This window comes from Lupinus angustifolius, chromosome LG17 (assembly GCF_001865875.1).
Source record: "Lupinus angustifolius cultivar Tanjil chromosome LG17, LupAngTanjil_v1.0, whole genome shotgun sequence".
In the NCBI taxonomy this organism is placed as follows: domain Eukaryota; kingdom Viridiplantae; phylum Streptophyta; class Magnoliopsida; order Fabales; family Fabaceae; genus Lupinus; species Lupinus angustifolius.
This window is the reverse complement of record NC_032025.1, coordinates 9,841,203-9,855,587: the sequence shown is the minus strand read 5'-3', so window position 1 is coordinate 9,855,587 and position 14,385 is coordinate 9,841,203. Positions and strand designations below refer to the sequence as shown.

Below are 14,385 nucleotides of genomic sequence, written 5' to 3'. Positions count from 1 at the left end.
GCTTAGAGTTCTAGATAAGGAAAGAACAGAGGTTCTTGGTTGGGGCTACGCCGAAAGAAAGGTTTTCTTTATCGGTAGGAAGGGAGTCAAACCATAGAATAAGGTTCTTTATTTTCTTGTGAATGTCTAAGTTGTTGTAATTGGATGATGTGCATGTAAAAACATTGATTCAATTATAGTGAAGAAAATCTCCCAAATCAGCCGGGAGGCCTGGATGTAGTTTGCGGTGGACAAGCAAACGAACCAGGATAAAAATCGTGTTGCAGGATTTTTCTTTCTCTCTCTCTCTCTTTATTGCATTTAATCGGTTAATTTGTATAGTAGAATTAATTGCTATATTCTGTATATTTGTTATACTGTTAATACTCTGATAATTTTGTAAGCTCTATGTGTTAATTTCATTATGGTTAATTGTCGTGCAAGTAATCGAATCTGCCTAAGCTTACTATTTATGTTTTAATCGATTAGGTCAAGTGCGTTAATCGATTATCCTCATTCTTTTAATCGATTAAATAGGGGTGATTCAGCATTAAGTGTTGAGTTTCGAAAAGCGGATATTCTAACTGCTACACCTATTCAACCCTCCCTTCTAGGTGTATTGTAACCACTGATACCTAACATTTCTTTCACGAGGTGTGAAAAGAAAGGGGATTAGAATCACTTGGAAATGTGTTTTCCAAGAGTGAATAAGGATTAGGGAGTGTGTAAGGTACATAAAAATTTCGGTGTGAGATATTGTAATTACAACTCATAATTCTTAGTGAAGAAATGTCTTGTGCTGCAAGAGTACTGGACGTAGCCTTCGGTGGACTAGAAGGTGAACCAGTATAAAAATTACTGTGTATTCTCTTCTCCCTTATCTCTTTCATTTTATCTTGATTATTTTTCTGCATATACTTTCCACTACACGTTAACTCTTGATTTTGCAAAAAAAGTGGTCTTATTTTTAAGTCAACTAATTCAAGTGAATAAGAAAACCAATATTTTCAATTTTTATCTTTCTCAAATACTTTTATTTTATAATTGCTTCTGCTAGGGTTTTTAAACCCTATCATGTACCTATCCTCCCCATACTTTACTTGGTGGTAGTCTCTAAACCACCATTTTTATTTCATTCAGTAGTGTTTTAGTAAAAGCTTTTCCACCTAAAGTTATAGTGTTAACCACTCACTCACAACTCACAAGTGATTCTCTCACCACATGATGAATAAAAGTTATGTGTCCACAATAATTATGTTCTGATGTTCTTAGTAAATCAATTTTCTTTAAATAATGAGTGAGACGAGTTATAAATGAGAATAATAGTAATAACAAAATAGATTTAAAATTTATGCATTAATAATGTAAAGTTTTTTACACTATCATCACATGATTCATCATTGATTTGTATGACTTTTATTTGAGAGTAAGGTTGATTAACAAATTAATAGTGGATGATATACTAAAAAAATACTTATACTGCCTACATATTAAATCCTAACAAAATATGTATTCCATTCCTTAAAATTCTGATTTTAGTTCCTAAATATTTTTTGATTGATCTAGTTTTAAAAATGTTCCAAAAAAATCCACGTGATCAATTATGATGTTGACATATTATGTCTTAACTAACAGCAAAAACTAAAACAAATTTCATGACAAACAATAAATAAAAGGTTTACGGAACTAAAATCAAATCAAGTTAATGTAGAATTATGACAGTAAGTGACTAAGTTGTGAGAAACAAAATGACAAACAATGGTGTACATGACCTGAAGGAAACCAAGTCAATAACAGCCAACAACATCACTACCAACACAAACAATTGAAATGCTAAATTAGAAAAATTCAATAATCCCAACACAAACACACCCACTCGCAGAGAATAAAATTCGCCCCCTTTGGGATACACATTTATATTTTTTGGTTCCTAAGGCATCACACAGAGATCAATATTGTGGCATTGTGACGAGAATTATGAAATTTGCGGTATGAATTTTCTTATGATTTTTTTAATTTGATATAGCTTAACACGGATACATCATTGTCATTTGATGTGAGACTTGTACTTGCGTCCACATTTTAAATTATTGTGAGTAATATAATATAATATTATGATAAGTTAGTCTAATAGTGTGAGACCCTACTAAATTCTCACGGTCGAAGGTGCTGAAGTGATACTTATTAGGAGGGGGCAACCAAGAACTCCGAAAGGAATCTGGTCTCTATAAAAAAAAGATGACATTTGGGAATACAAAAAAACCATAAAATTAATGTGAAATTATGGTTGTATTTTGATATTATAGGACATAATCAACAAGACGTTAGTCTAGTCATATAAGACCCTATTGAATACTAAAGTTGAAGTTTCAATTATTAAGAGGGACACTTGTTAATAAGACAATCACTAACTCAACAAAATTAGTTCCTTGCTAAACAAAATGTGAGGGGATATAAATTGCTACTAAAAGAATATTATAGGACATAAATGATATATGTGAGTACCAACAAAACATAAATGATGTATTTGAGTAGCTCTTATTTGAAACATTTTGGTTGGTTCTCCAAAATTTGAAATTGATAGCACCTACCCACAACCCACAAGTGTGTCTCATTCACATTTTCTCATTTCAGATTTCACCTGATCCAGGAGTCAGGTCTATTTACCTGATTCACGTTTGCTTCTTCTTCTAAGTTTGATTCGAACATTTTTTTTACAATATGTTTGGGTTTTGTGACCAGTTTCATATTTTTTATGCATAACCTTATGGTATTTTTGTTGTTGTTGAAATTTCCAGGTCATAGCAGCTGTCTCATAATGGCTTCTCGCAGGTCAAGTGCAAGAGGTAATAGCAATGTGATTTCATTACAAGAAACATGTTTTGACATTTGAGATAATATTTAGTGTAGTGAAAGTGTAGGAGCTTTTTAGATTGTCACTGCATTATCCTAATTTATTTTTAATCATCATTCACTTTTAAATAAAACTAATACAAATAATAAACAATGGTGGATGATGCACACTGTATAAATCTTTACTCTATCAGTGCATATATATTATACTTAATATTGAAACTTGCTATGCATTTTGAAAACATTCTTGTACCAAATAATGGAGTATGTTTGTGGGGGTGGAATATAATGAAAATGGAAGGGAGGGAAAGAGAAGAGAGTTACCTTTTAAACATTTAGCTGAACTTTTTATTAAAAAGTAGGGTGGCCCTGTGAGCATATAGAGTGGGGTCTGGAGATGGTACTCAACCTTACTCTCTTACCTCACGCAAGCGAAGAGGCTGTTTCTGAAATTTAACCCATAATTTTCGAGGCAAACAACCTTAGGTGATCTTTTCAGCTAAACATTTATTAATTACTAGATATTTCTCTTGGGATGCAAGTGGGCTAGTTGAGAGACCATTGTTCAGTATGATATATATCTGATATAAATTTGTGAATAAGAGTAATAGGGGAAATTCCGAGTCCTGACAAAGAAAATTGGTATTTGACTCCTGAGATGGCCTCCATGGAGAAGGAAAAAATTGACATTAGTATCAAAACTTATAAACCCTGTACAAAACAGAAGAACAATAAATAATAAGTACTAAGTCCAATGACCTGCAGAATGATCAATACAAACTTATCATAAAACTTGGAAATTCCAGCTTTTTAGCTTATAAGTATATAAATGCAACAATTAGGCAGAAAAGCTAAAATGCTATATCGTCATTGTATTGATTAAAACTTCCAGATTAAAATATAATGCAACAATTGATTACATGGCAACTAAACTATACTAAGAAAAAGGATATTTGTTGCATAATTATAAGCTGTAGAAAGAAGCACCACTAAACATATCAGACCAACATGAGTATATGTCCAGCCATGCAATTTCCTTAAATAGAATACAAATTCCATTTCATAATTGGATATCCAATGTGGCCTGGAACTATTTACAACACCAATGGATCGACTCATAATTGAAACACCTGAATTTGAATTTAGCATATCAGAACATCAAAATCAAGTAACTCACGATAACTTTAGCTATCTTAAGAATGATAATGACAACCTCTATAAAACTGCAGTTGACATGACTTAGCTAAGGTTTTAGACACCGAGAATATGTACGTATTAGTTAGTATACACCTCTAAACTCTTCAGTTTCTTGCATTTGATCCTTGCTCTCACGATTTCTGAACTACATGCATTTCCATCAAAGAATGTAGTTGTACTGAAGCATTTTGATAAAGTCCTCAGATTCGTGGCTTAAGCTCACATGTATGTTTCTTGCTATTGAATCTAAATGTACCGAAACCTCGCAGTTATAACTCATAAGCAAATCCCAAAAACATGGGATAAGATAACACTTCAACAGGAGTATAAATCATAAAGTTCATCCTCAGTAGCAATTTAAGATAGTTCAAGACAATGTCAATGTGCAAACCAGGTCATTTAGTGGTGTGGTAACAATGACAATGCCATCTTACTAACTTGACTTGAAAACAATTCACAGTGAACTTCAGGGCAAGTGACTCTGGTGCTGCAGTAGAAAAGCCGACCCCACCCCCGCTGCTGCCTGATTCTACAACAAATTCCCAAGGGGGTGAGATTCAACCACTTTCATCAGAACTATACTTTGATGTGGTTCTTTCAAAAACACATCTTAGTGACGGTTATCGAATGGTAATTTCGTAGTTGGTTTTATGGACCCTGTATTTATTTATTTATTTCATCTGCACTTAATATAAAGATAAAGTAGAAGATAGAAGATTAAGAAGTCAAATGACCATAATTGGGTCTAATACTCTTCCACCATATATAAGTGGACTTGAGTATCAAATTAGTGATTAGGTCCTACTAGATGCATGCTTGTGTACATCAACTATAAATGCAAAACAAAATAAACAAATAACTAAAGGGACAAATTTGACTGCATTGCCTATCATGATAACAATGCACTTCCACATGATTCTAATGATTTGATGAATAGTTTATGTCTACTCATTACCTCTCTGATATGGTTTCTTAATCTCTCATTATTTGAATCAGTTTGGTTGGCGTCCAACAAGATCATTTGGATCAGTTTTGTTTGACTTCTAGGTTCTAACAAGATATTATGATCTTATATCTAGGTGAAACATATACATGGTCGTGATTTCAGAACATTCGGTTTGATGCTAGGAAACGTTTTGGACTCAACTTCATTTAGCGTTTAAAGAAAGTCCATTTTTTTGTCAGACAAAATTGTTATCTTTACTATACCATGAGAAGTCTTGGCCACTTTAAAGCACAGAAAAAAGCTTCATGTTTTTGTAAATGATCATTATATATTATCTTCTTTGATACATTGTGTATATATGTCTTGTAATGCTGGTATGTAGGGGCTGCCGAACAACATAAGCTCAAAACTTCCTCTTTTTGAGGTCCCTGCGGTTCTCAACTGTCGAGGTAAGAGGTGGGACATAATGTATAAGGGACAAAACAAAATTCGCAAGTGGTTTGATTGTGGCGGCTGGAAGATTTTTGCGGATGATAATTGTTTGAATATCGGAGATGCATGTGTTTTTGAACTCATGGAATACAGTAACCAGAAAATCATTTTTAAAGTTCAAATTCTTAGAGGTAACATTACATCAAAATATCATAATGGTATACGGCCAGATGAGCCGATTGTCATAGACTAGCATTCTAATGAATCATTATGAAACTAAGAAAACACCTCTCTGATAGCTTTTTTTTTGGGGAGTTAGACATAGATTTATCCCGGCTGAAATTTGTTATGAATCTTAAAGTACTATGCTATGTTCCATATCAACATGCTAGCTAAATGGCAGTGAAACTTTATTTTATTAAGCATGTTTAGGGGCTAACTTTGAATGCAATCTTCTTAATCTATCTCTGGGTTGTATATCCTACTTAGACTCTTGACTTAGGAGGGACTTAATTATATGTCCCCCTCAATGACTATGTCCTCACTACCCTTGGTGTTACAACTTGAAAGCCTTTGTAATAAGTAGTGCTAAAATAGACAGGACATGAAGTTTTTAGTGACACAAAACTGCTAATCAATTACACATTTACACTTCACCGTCATTCTTACTTTGTAAGAAGGAATCTGATCTAAGTGATAGTACAATACAGTGTATCTCTTTATATTCTAATCATTCTTCAAATGTGATCAGTCTAATATATCAAAAGCCACATCAAGGTACTATATCCTTATTCTTTTGATTTTAAAGACCAACATGTTTTTATTTTTTTCTTCCGAATATAGAGTCTTAAGCAGATTTTAGAAGGAAGAATTTGAACTGAATCATAAGTAGAATGATGTTCTCCTAATTTTTGCATTCATAAGGCCCTCAAAATACTGTTTTAAACCACTGTCCAAATTAAGAAAACCTGTTGCCTTTTGAAACCAAGCACATTAACCCCAAGCATGCAGGATAAGTGCATGGTGAATTTTTTGGTACCTTTTTCTTTGCTAAGAGTTTTGGATTTTGATGCATGCATTGTGAAGAGAATTTAGAGAACTAAAATAAAAAATAGCTCGTACTGCAAAGGAGGATTGAACCTCTGAATGCTGTTGTAATAAAAACTCAAAGGAACCTAAAGAATCACAGAGGATCTTAGTACCTCTTTAAGCAAAACACTGATTAAGTTTAAAACTTTGGTCTCTTAAGTTTTCTCCTCACCCAATTTAATTCTTGATCAAAGATTTTATGACATGGTAATACGTGCCTGAATAATAATGTATGAATAAATAGAACTTACAATTACAATACATTCAAAATAAATCCAAAATTCGTTACAAACTTCATAAAGCTTAACATATTAAAATAACATATACACTATTCAACATTTCATCCTCATACAATAACTACCGGTTTCAAACATAATCCCTACTTCAAACCTTGCCATGCATACCAACATATAATAGTTCAACATAAGTATATGTAAGTTAACAAACCATCATCCTATGATAATCTTCTAATCCACGTTAATGTTCTCAAAATCTGAAGGCAATGAGAAGACTTATACAGAGATTAACTTGACCCATTGTCTGATGCCCCAAGCTCCAGACCTCGGACAAATGTGCGGAGACAGCCGTTAATGACACGGGGGGCTGCTCCATCGCAAAACCGTTTAGCCAGATCCACAGCCTTCATAACAAACATATACAGTATCAGTTTTTTCTTCTTCTTTGAAGTGTTTGTGTGAAAGATGTAAGTAAATTATTGCCGTAAGATAAACATGAAGAAGAAAATAATAACAGTAAAAACAGAAGCTTGCTTACTATAAAACAGAAGTCTAGCCTACAATTTGTTGATGCACTTGTAATCATGTTAATTTTCTCACAAGGTACAATAAAGACTAAGCACACCAATCATAAGACTAAACGAAAGATCATTACTTCCTTGCCTCCCCTCTCTGACCCTTGCACAAAGTTTTAGGTTCAATGCTGTGATCGCCAAGGCAGAAGACGACCTGGTATTCAATGTCGCAATCTCACCCCAAACCCTTTCCTGTACTGATTTCATCGGTAAACCTCAACTAACACACCATGTTATAATCACCAAACTAATAGGGCAGAGATCCTAAACTTTAACTGACCTATCCCTTTTTTAGGAACAAGAAAGATAAAAGAAAACTACAATTTTACCATTATGGAAAGACTCATTGAACACTGCAAGGAGATTAGGCTTGACAGTATCCCAACAATTTTGAAAGGAACCAAAAATAAAGCCATGTCCTCCTCCTCCTCCTCCTCCTCAAAAAGCCTTTCCGGACATTATTAAGTCTTTTCTCATATAATCGGCCACCAATTCAAATCGCCAATAGAAATGCAATAGACAACGATGGTGAACAAATGGCACATACAAGGTGCAATAGCAATACATGGGACCCCCTCAAAAAAGGACAATGTTAAAAGGCAACCATTACAAAATCAATATGTACCTCATTAATGACGATTTGGTGTCTTGTTTCTAGTACCGTCAGCTCAGACATTGCCAAGTGAAGAATAGAAAGCTCTAAAATCCTCCCTGCTGGTTCGTTCTGAAAAATATCAATAGACAAGATGCAAACTACTATGAGAATCAGCAAACAATTAAAAATTAGTAGAAATGTATGCAAGAGATAAACCAAATAAAATAACTAAAAGCTCAGAATTGCCAGATATTCTACTTAAACCATAAAAATGGAAAGAAGAAGTTGGAATTCTCTGACTTAAACACAAGAAAATACAATTATCATTCTGAAAAAACTATTAAACAGTAAAAAAATACAAAGCTACCTACTAATATGCAATCCATGCTAACAACAAAGATGAAAATGACAAATAAAGATAATTTGAGAAACTGGCGCTGTAACGGTAATATGCAAGGGTTTCAAGCTAAAATGTAAATAGTGCAGCCAAGAAGTTGTACAGGTGGGAGGCATTCAGCACTCATCAGTAAGGAGGAAAAGGAAATAAACTAAATGAAAGGGATCAAAGTCTTGGGTGGAAAAGGTACTAATCTGCCCTATTGCATGCTTGCCTTTCAATAGGAAGTGTTTCTTGTTCTGGGTCTAAAACTGGAGAAGGGAAAAGGATGGGTTATAAAAGGGAAAATATGACAATCTCTAATAAAGCCCAGCCATTGACACAAAAGGACAGGGCATATCTTGCTTGTTCATATTATATAATACAAAAAATTTATTTGTTTATATTGCATCTTTTTAGATTGAATACAAATAAATCTCTTTCAAATTTTAACTACACATAGACAAGATTTAACCAGAAATGGATGGAAGAAGAATACTGAAACAAAAATAGCACAAATCAAATTGCAAAATATTTAATGTCTAATAATTGGTGATGGAAAAGAAATGTGGAAATAAAGAAGCATAACAGCAAGCCATGCCTCTGTTAAACTGTAAGTTAAGGTTTAACTGTTTTTGCATGAGATATCTTCTCATTACCTCGCTCAAATTGACATTTTCTGCCTTTAAACTATTGAAACGTTCCCAAGGACCACAAAGATAGCAGGGAAAATTAAGATTAAGCATTGGGTTTTTAATTTGCCCCCTTTTCCTGGGGAGATTCAACATGATACAATGGATAAATAGATCAGGATCAGCAACATTGATAACATATTAGTCTCCCAACTATAAGAAATTGTGTCCATAACTTGAATGATATATCTAGGGGGAATAATAAAATCAGTACAAAAGCTACTGCACTTGTCAGACCTTCCATTTTTCAGGGACAATTTCGTTAATAACAGTGACGTGACTGTCCCATCTATCCTTGACTGCAACCAGTAGTTTCCTAGCAAATCTGCAGAAAAAGTATGGTGCAAAAATATTATCTTCCTTTACAATCTGTCTCACACATAAGAGGACTCAATCTTTCGGTGGGGGGAGCGAGGGGGCACAAAATCACAGGCTTTAGCTACCAGTATTAAGTTTGATGTAGGATTATATGTAAAGTTTAGGGTCTACAGCTTACCTCAAAATCAGTTTATTGTATACCAGCTTTGGAGGAGCTGCAAGGACTTCTGCTTCTGAAATGAAGAACTTAAATTTTTATAGAAATTTAGAGATGGCAACAAAAAAGGGCAGCCCAGTACATAAGGCTCTCGCCTAGTGGGGTATGAGAGGATAGGTGTATATAGCCTTACACTCACAAGCGAATAGGTTGTTCTTAGGATTTGAACCCATGACCACCAGGTCATAAAGCAAACAACATTTCCCATTGTGTTGAGGCTGACTCTCTAGATGGCAGCACAAAAATAAAATTGAAAACTGGGAAGATAAGAAATGCCTTAAAAATTACAACCTAGTGAAATGTTCCCCTTGGAATACAAATGACAACACAGACTTGTATCATAAGAAAGACTGTGACAAAAAAAGGAAGTACTAAATTTTCGACATCTATATGAGTATGACACCGAAACTCAAAAGAGTTTTTCAATCCTGATAACAAGAGCCAGAGAAACTCCTAAAGAAATGATTGGTTTTCATTTCCACAGACTGATTAAATTGCAAGTTGACAAGCAAAATAAATTGACTCATCTTAATTATGACTCATGAAAGTGCACAGGGGAAATTTCAAATGTACAATTTTGGAAAGAGACTAGACTACTGGTTTTACAATGCTTGTAAGTTAGAAATTATGAGAGTCCACATAGCTATTCTGATTTCTTCTATTTCACAAAACAAAACAAAAACAAAGAGACGATATGATTTAATTTTAGTCAAAGACAAATTCAACTTTCTAGCAAACTTGAAGCACTTTCAACCATTTTTTCAATAAAAAAAGGTATCTGGATGTTTTATTACCAATGGCAGACTCGGCTTCAATCTTCTGCAGAAGTTCATTTTCTTCTTCAACTGATTCAACAGTGATAGGTGGCCCTCCAAAATTCATAGGATTATATTCCAACAATGTTCCCTCGTCAAACTTATATCCCGGCTCTGAGCAATAAATAACATTCACTCAATGACAAACCTTAACAAAAGTTCACGAAATATATTCATGGAATCAAACATGAACAATTACCTCGCCGCGCATTCATCCGTTTCTCAAATAGCCGAACCGGATCCAACCCTTCCAAGCATGAAGCATAAATTATAGACCTATACAAGCAATAAAAAACACATAACTTCCCACAGTAGAAAAATAAAAAACACAACTAAGTACCACTACCAATACAAGATTAACTTGAATAACCAATTAACCATTTCTGGAACAGTTATTGGTTCTCCACCTTGACTTTATATTTTTAGTTGAAAATTGTTAAATTGCAAAACACAACTACAATTGCATTCACAATATCGCGATTTTCCTAGTCTCTTTCGGAATTGCCATAAATACAACATTACAACAACTGCAACCATAACCGCAATTTAAAACCGAAGAACGGTTAATATTTATTAATGGAATGAAGAATTTACAGAGCGAGTTCTCTGGCGGCTCTGGGACTGCAAAACCTTCCGGATTTATCGATTTTAGGCAAAGGAGCAAAAGAATTGTTGCTATTGTTGTTATCGGTTTTTGGTGTTAGAGAAGCTTCGTCGAGTGCAAATGCAGAAGAGCGAAGAGAGTTGCGAGAAGAACAGGGTGAAAGAGTGGTTTTTTTGATGGGTTTTGAATGGATAAGGTGAGGGTGGTTTAGGAAAGAAGAAGAAGGAAAAGAAAAACGTTGGAGGATAATGAAAGTGTTTAGTTTAGAAGGAGTTGCAGAAGAGGGTGAAGGTGAAGAAGATAAGGGAAACGTGGCTGTTCCCTCCATTGCTGCGGCTGGAGTAAAAGAAAATTTGGTTGCAGATATTTTAGCTGGATGTTGTTAAGTAACAGTCACTGCTCTTATCAGGTTTAAAAGAAAACGAAAGTTAAATAGTACTCCTTACATTTCCAACATGTTTTACTGTGTTGACTTGATGATATAATGCTTCACTAGATTCTAAGATGACAATAAAATTAAAAATTTGATTTCTGAAAATAATACTTGCTGAGAAAAATAGTTACGCAAATTAGTTTTTTATCTGAAAAGATGAAAAAATAGTATTAGTACTAGCAAAATTTTCCAAAATGTTTTAACACTTATTGGTTAATTGTTTTTTATTTCTATATTAAAAGTTTTAGTTTTTTATTGTTGTTTAAATCAATTAATGTACAATATTACATAAATATGGAATTATAATTTTACAATATTTTTAACCAAACATAATTATTTTTATTAGTTCGTGCAACTTACTCAAAATTTATTAAAGGAAATTATACTGACACCCCTTGAATTTTAGCGAAATTATACAAATCATTCATCACATTTTTACACTTATACAAATCCTCTGTATGACAAATAAGTGTAATCTTTTAAACAAAAAATGTGATAAATGTAATTAAGTTAACCAAAATATGGTATATTGTGGAAACTAGTCCAAATAATATATGAGTAAATACCTTTTTATTATTTTTGGTTTGTTATAATAAAGTATAAGGCCGATTTAAACAATATCTCTTTAGAACTGTTGATGCATTTTGTAACAAAAAATAATGAAAATACATTGATTTGTATATTATTTGGACTTGTCTCAACAATATAATATATTTTGTTAAACTTAATTGCATTTATCCTATTTTTTATTTAAAAGATTACATGTATTTCTCATGCAGAGGTGGTCAGTGTAATGAATGTATAAAAACTAGGAGTTTATATAGGTATAAAAAAGTGAGGATTGATTTATGTAATTTCACTAAAACTCAGTAAACGTAATTTACTCAATTTATTATAATAAAGATAAGATGGAGCCTCTGTCATGTGATTAATATCATTTTATTCATTCACTCATCACCAAAACCAAACATATAGGTCGACTAATAAAGATTGTCATACATGCTATTATTGTTTATTAGAGGTTTGATCTTATATTAGGCATTTCTACTAGTTTTATTGAATACATGTATTAGAGGTTTAGATGTTTTTTTTGGGTATAAGAGGCCAGGTTAAGCGGTTCGATCTTATCATTGGGGGACTTCTTAATAGAGAGATGAAGCTCAATAATGCATATAGCTCAAAAAGAATTATAGCTCATTTCATACATTATTTTATGGGAGAGAATTCATTTGCTCTACGACCAAGTTAAAAAAACTTATTCTAATATTAGTTATTCATTTTAAGAAAATTTAATGGTTCAGATCTATTGATTAATTCATGTTATCCCACAGGGTTCTGCCACTCACCTAGAGGGGGGATAGGTGATACGGTACACAATTAACATCGCTCGATAAACACAGAAATTATACATATTAACACACTGTTTAATTGATTAAAGACAAACTTAATCGATTAAATTATCTCCAGTTAATCGAATATGTAAACCACTTATTTGATTAACTGGTTCAATTACAACATAAACAGAATTATTTCGGTTATTCAAGATTACCAATATTCAATCAAACTTGCATGCAATTATATAGACAATTAAGAACAATAAATGCACTGTACAAAATATGCAAGTATAAGAGATTTATATGCATGTCAAGTTAAGTAAATCAAGTAATGTGGAAATGTAAAAAGATACGGGAAAGAAGAAGAAGACTCGACTTTTTATCCTCGTTCGTTTGGTGCCCACTTCAAACTACATCTAGACATCCCCTTCTGATCTTGGGAGATTTTATCTCCATTATGGAATCTTCAATGTTTCTTACAAACACAATTCCAATATAAGAATCAAGATGCTCCTTTCTTAGATCTTAAACCCCACTTTCTTGGTTTGACTATTCTAATCGCCTAAGAAAACCTTTCTTACGATCTAGCCCCAGCCAATAAAAATGCTTACAACCAAGACCTCTTACTTCTAGCAAAGACACGTAACTAACCTCAGGTAGATTTTTCCCAAACCTATTCTCTTTCCGCGGTGATACAACACACCAGGAGAATGTGTTATTACCTAAGTCTAACAATAATTCTTCAAGTTATATATGCACCTCAATGTGCAGATTATACATCTTTTACAAATCTAAGAGCCCCTAAAAGATCTCACTAATACAGAAAATATAATGCGTGAGATGTAGGTTTCTTTTTCACATATTTAACAATGAAAGCTCAACGGGTATCTTGTAAAGATTCACCCTTTTATTTTCTTGAAAGAACACTTAGAAAATCTTTCCAAAAGATATGAAAGTTTGAGCCCTAGATTTTCTCAATAATTTGTAAACTCTCTGTTTTCGAAAAATGTATTCTAACCCTATGAATTTATCTCAAAGTTAAGTTATGGACCGATATGAAAAACTTGGGTTAATATACTGTTCTGTTTTTAACTGCAGTTAATCGATTATATTGAGCCTTAATCGATTAACGAGTTTCTTCAAAATAACAGAAAACAGAAATAGTTATCAGCTTAACCACCTTAATCGATTAACGTGTTCAACCCAAAGGTTAATTGATTAACGCAACTGTTAATTGATTAACGGTTTTCTAAAACACATTTTAAACGATGAATGAACCTCCTACATGATTTATAACCTAATGATGATGCAACATGATTTAAAAATACTTTTTAAATGCATTCAAAACATATGATCATGTATGTATGTATGTATGTATGTGCATGTAAATCATGTATGTATGTATGTAAGTCTCATTTTAGATATGATTGATTTTAGTTTGTGAGACTTTTATTGGGGTTCATCATAGCCTAGACTCTTACTAAGCAAGCAACTTAGGATCTAATAAAGATATAAACAATACTTAACCCCTAGATCTTCTTTTGCATGCTTTGCCTTGTATACTCTTGAGTCTTGACTTTAGTTGATACTTTGTTGTTTGTTGATTTGCTCATCTTCTCAAGCTTGTCCTTCAACATTTATGCATGTTGTCAATCCTTTGCCTTCTTCACTCTTTTGTCTTCATCAACCTTTGT

At 33.1% G+C, this 14,385-nt stretch overlaps 2 protein-coding genes and 1 long non-coding RNA gene across 3 annotated transcripts in view; 1 reads left to right on the top strand and 2 right to left on the bottom strand.

Moving 5' to 3' along the window:
- LOC109331726 overlaps positions 1–4,494 on the bottom strand; it is an 18,034-nt gene extending 13,540 nt beyond the window's left edge. Inside the window, exon 1 of the long non-coding RNA XR_002105839.1 lies at positions 4,327–4,494. This is a non-coding gene — a long non-coding RNA (uncharacterized LOC109331726). The remainder of the gene's footprint in view (positions 1–4,326) is intronic.
- On the top strand, positions 2,523–5,868 carry LOC109331725 (B3 domain-containing protein Os04g0386900-like). Its single transcript, XM_019566403.1, has 4 exons — positions 2,523–2,636; positions 2,778–2,825; positions 4,490–4,659; positions 5,358–5,868. Exons 2-4 carry the CDS (start codon positions 2,798–2,800, stop codon positions 5,658–5,660), a joined length of 501 nt encoding a protein of 166 aa, XP_019421948.1. The 5' UTR covers positions 2,523–2,636; positions 2,778–2,797; the 3' UTR covers positions 5,661–5,868.
- LOC109330850 lies at positions 6,734–11,252 on the bottom strand. The gene is made up of 7 exons (XM_019565124.1): positions 10,915–11,252; positions 10,520–10,596; positions 10,300–10,434; positions 9,467–9,521; positions 9,208–9,295; positions 7,933–8,031; positions 6,734–7,136 (listed from the first exon to the last, which is right to left on the bottom strand). The coding sequence occupies exons 1-7, from the start codon at positions 11,250–11,252 to the stop codon at positions 7,020–7,022; spliced, it is 909 nt and encodes a 302-aa protein (XP_019420669.1). The 3' UTR covers positions 6,734–7,019.

Coding starts and splice junctions, on each gene's coding strand:
- LOC109331725 (XM_019566403.1), top strand. CDS start 2,798: ATGGCTTCTCGCAGGTCAAGTGCAAGAG. Junction 2,826..4,489: donor TCGCAGGTCAAGTGCAAGAG/GTAATAGCAATG, acceptor AACAATTCACAG/TGAACTTCAGGGCAAGTGAC. Junction 4,660..5,357: donor TTAGTGACGGTTATCGAATG/GTAATTTCGTAG, acceptor GCTGGTATGTAG/GGGCTGCCGAACAACATAAG.
- LOC109330850 (XM_019565124.1), bottom strand. CDS start 11,252: ATGGAGGGAACAGCCACGTTTCCCTTATCTTCTTCACCTTCACCCTCT. Junction 10,435..10,519: donor ACGGATGAATGCGCGGCGAG/GTAATTGTTCAT, acceptor TTTATTGCTCAG/AGCCGGGATATAAGTTTGAC. Junction 9,522..10,299: donor TGAAGCCGAGTCTGCCATTG/GTAATAAAACAT, acceptor TCTTCATTTCAG/AAGCAGAAGTCCTTGCAGCT.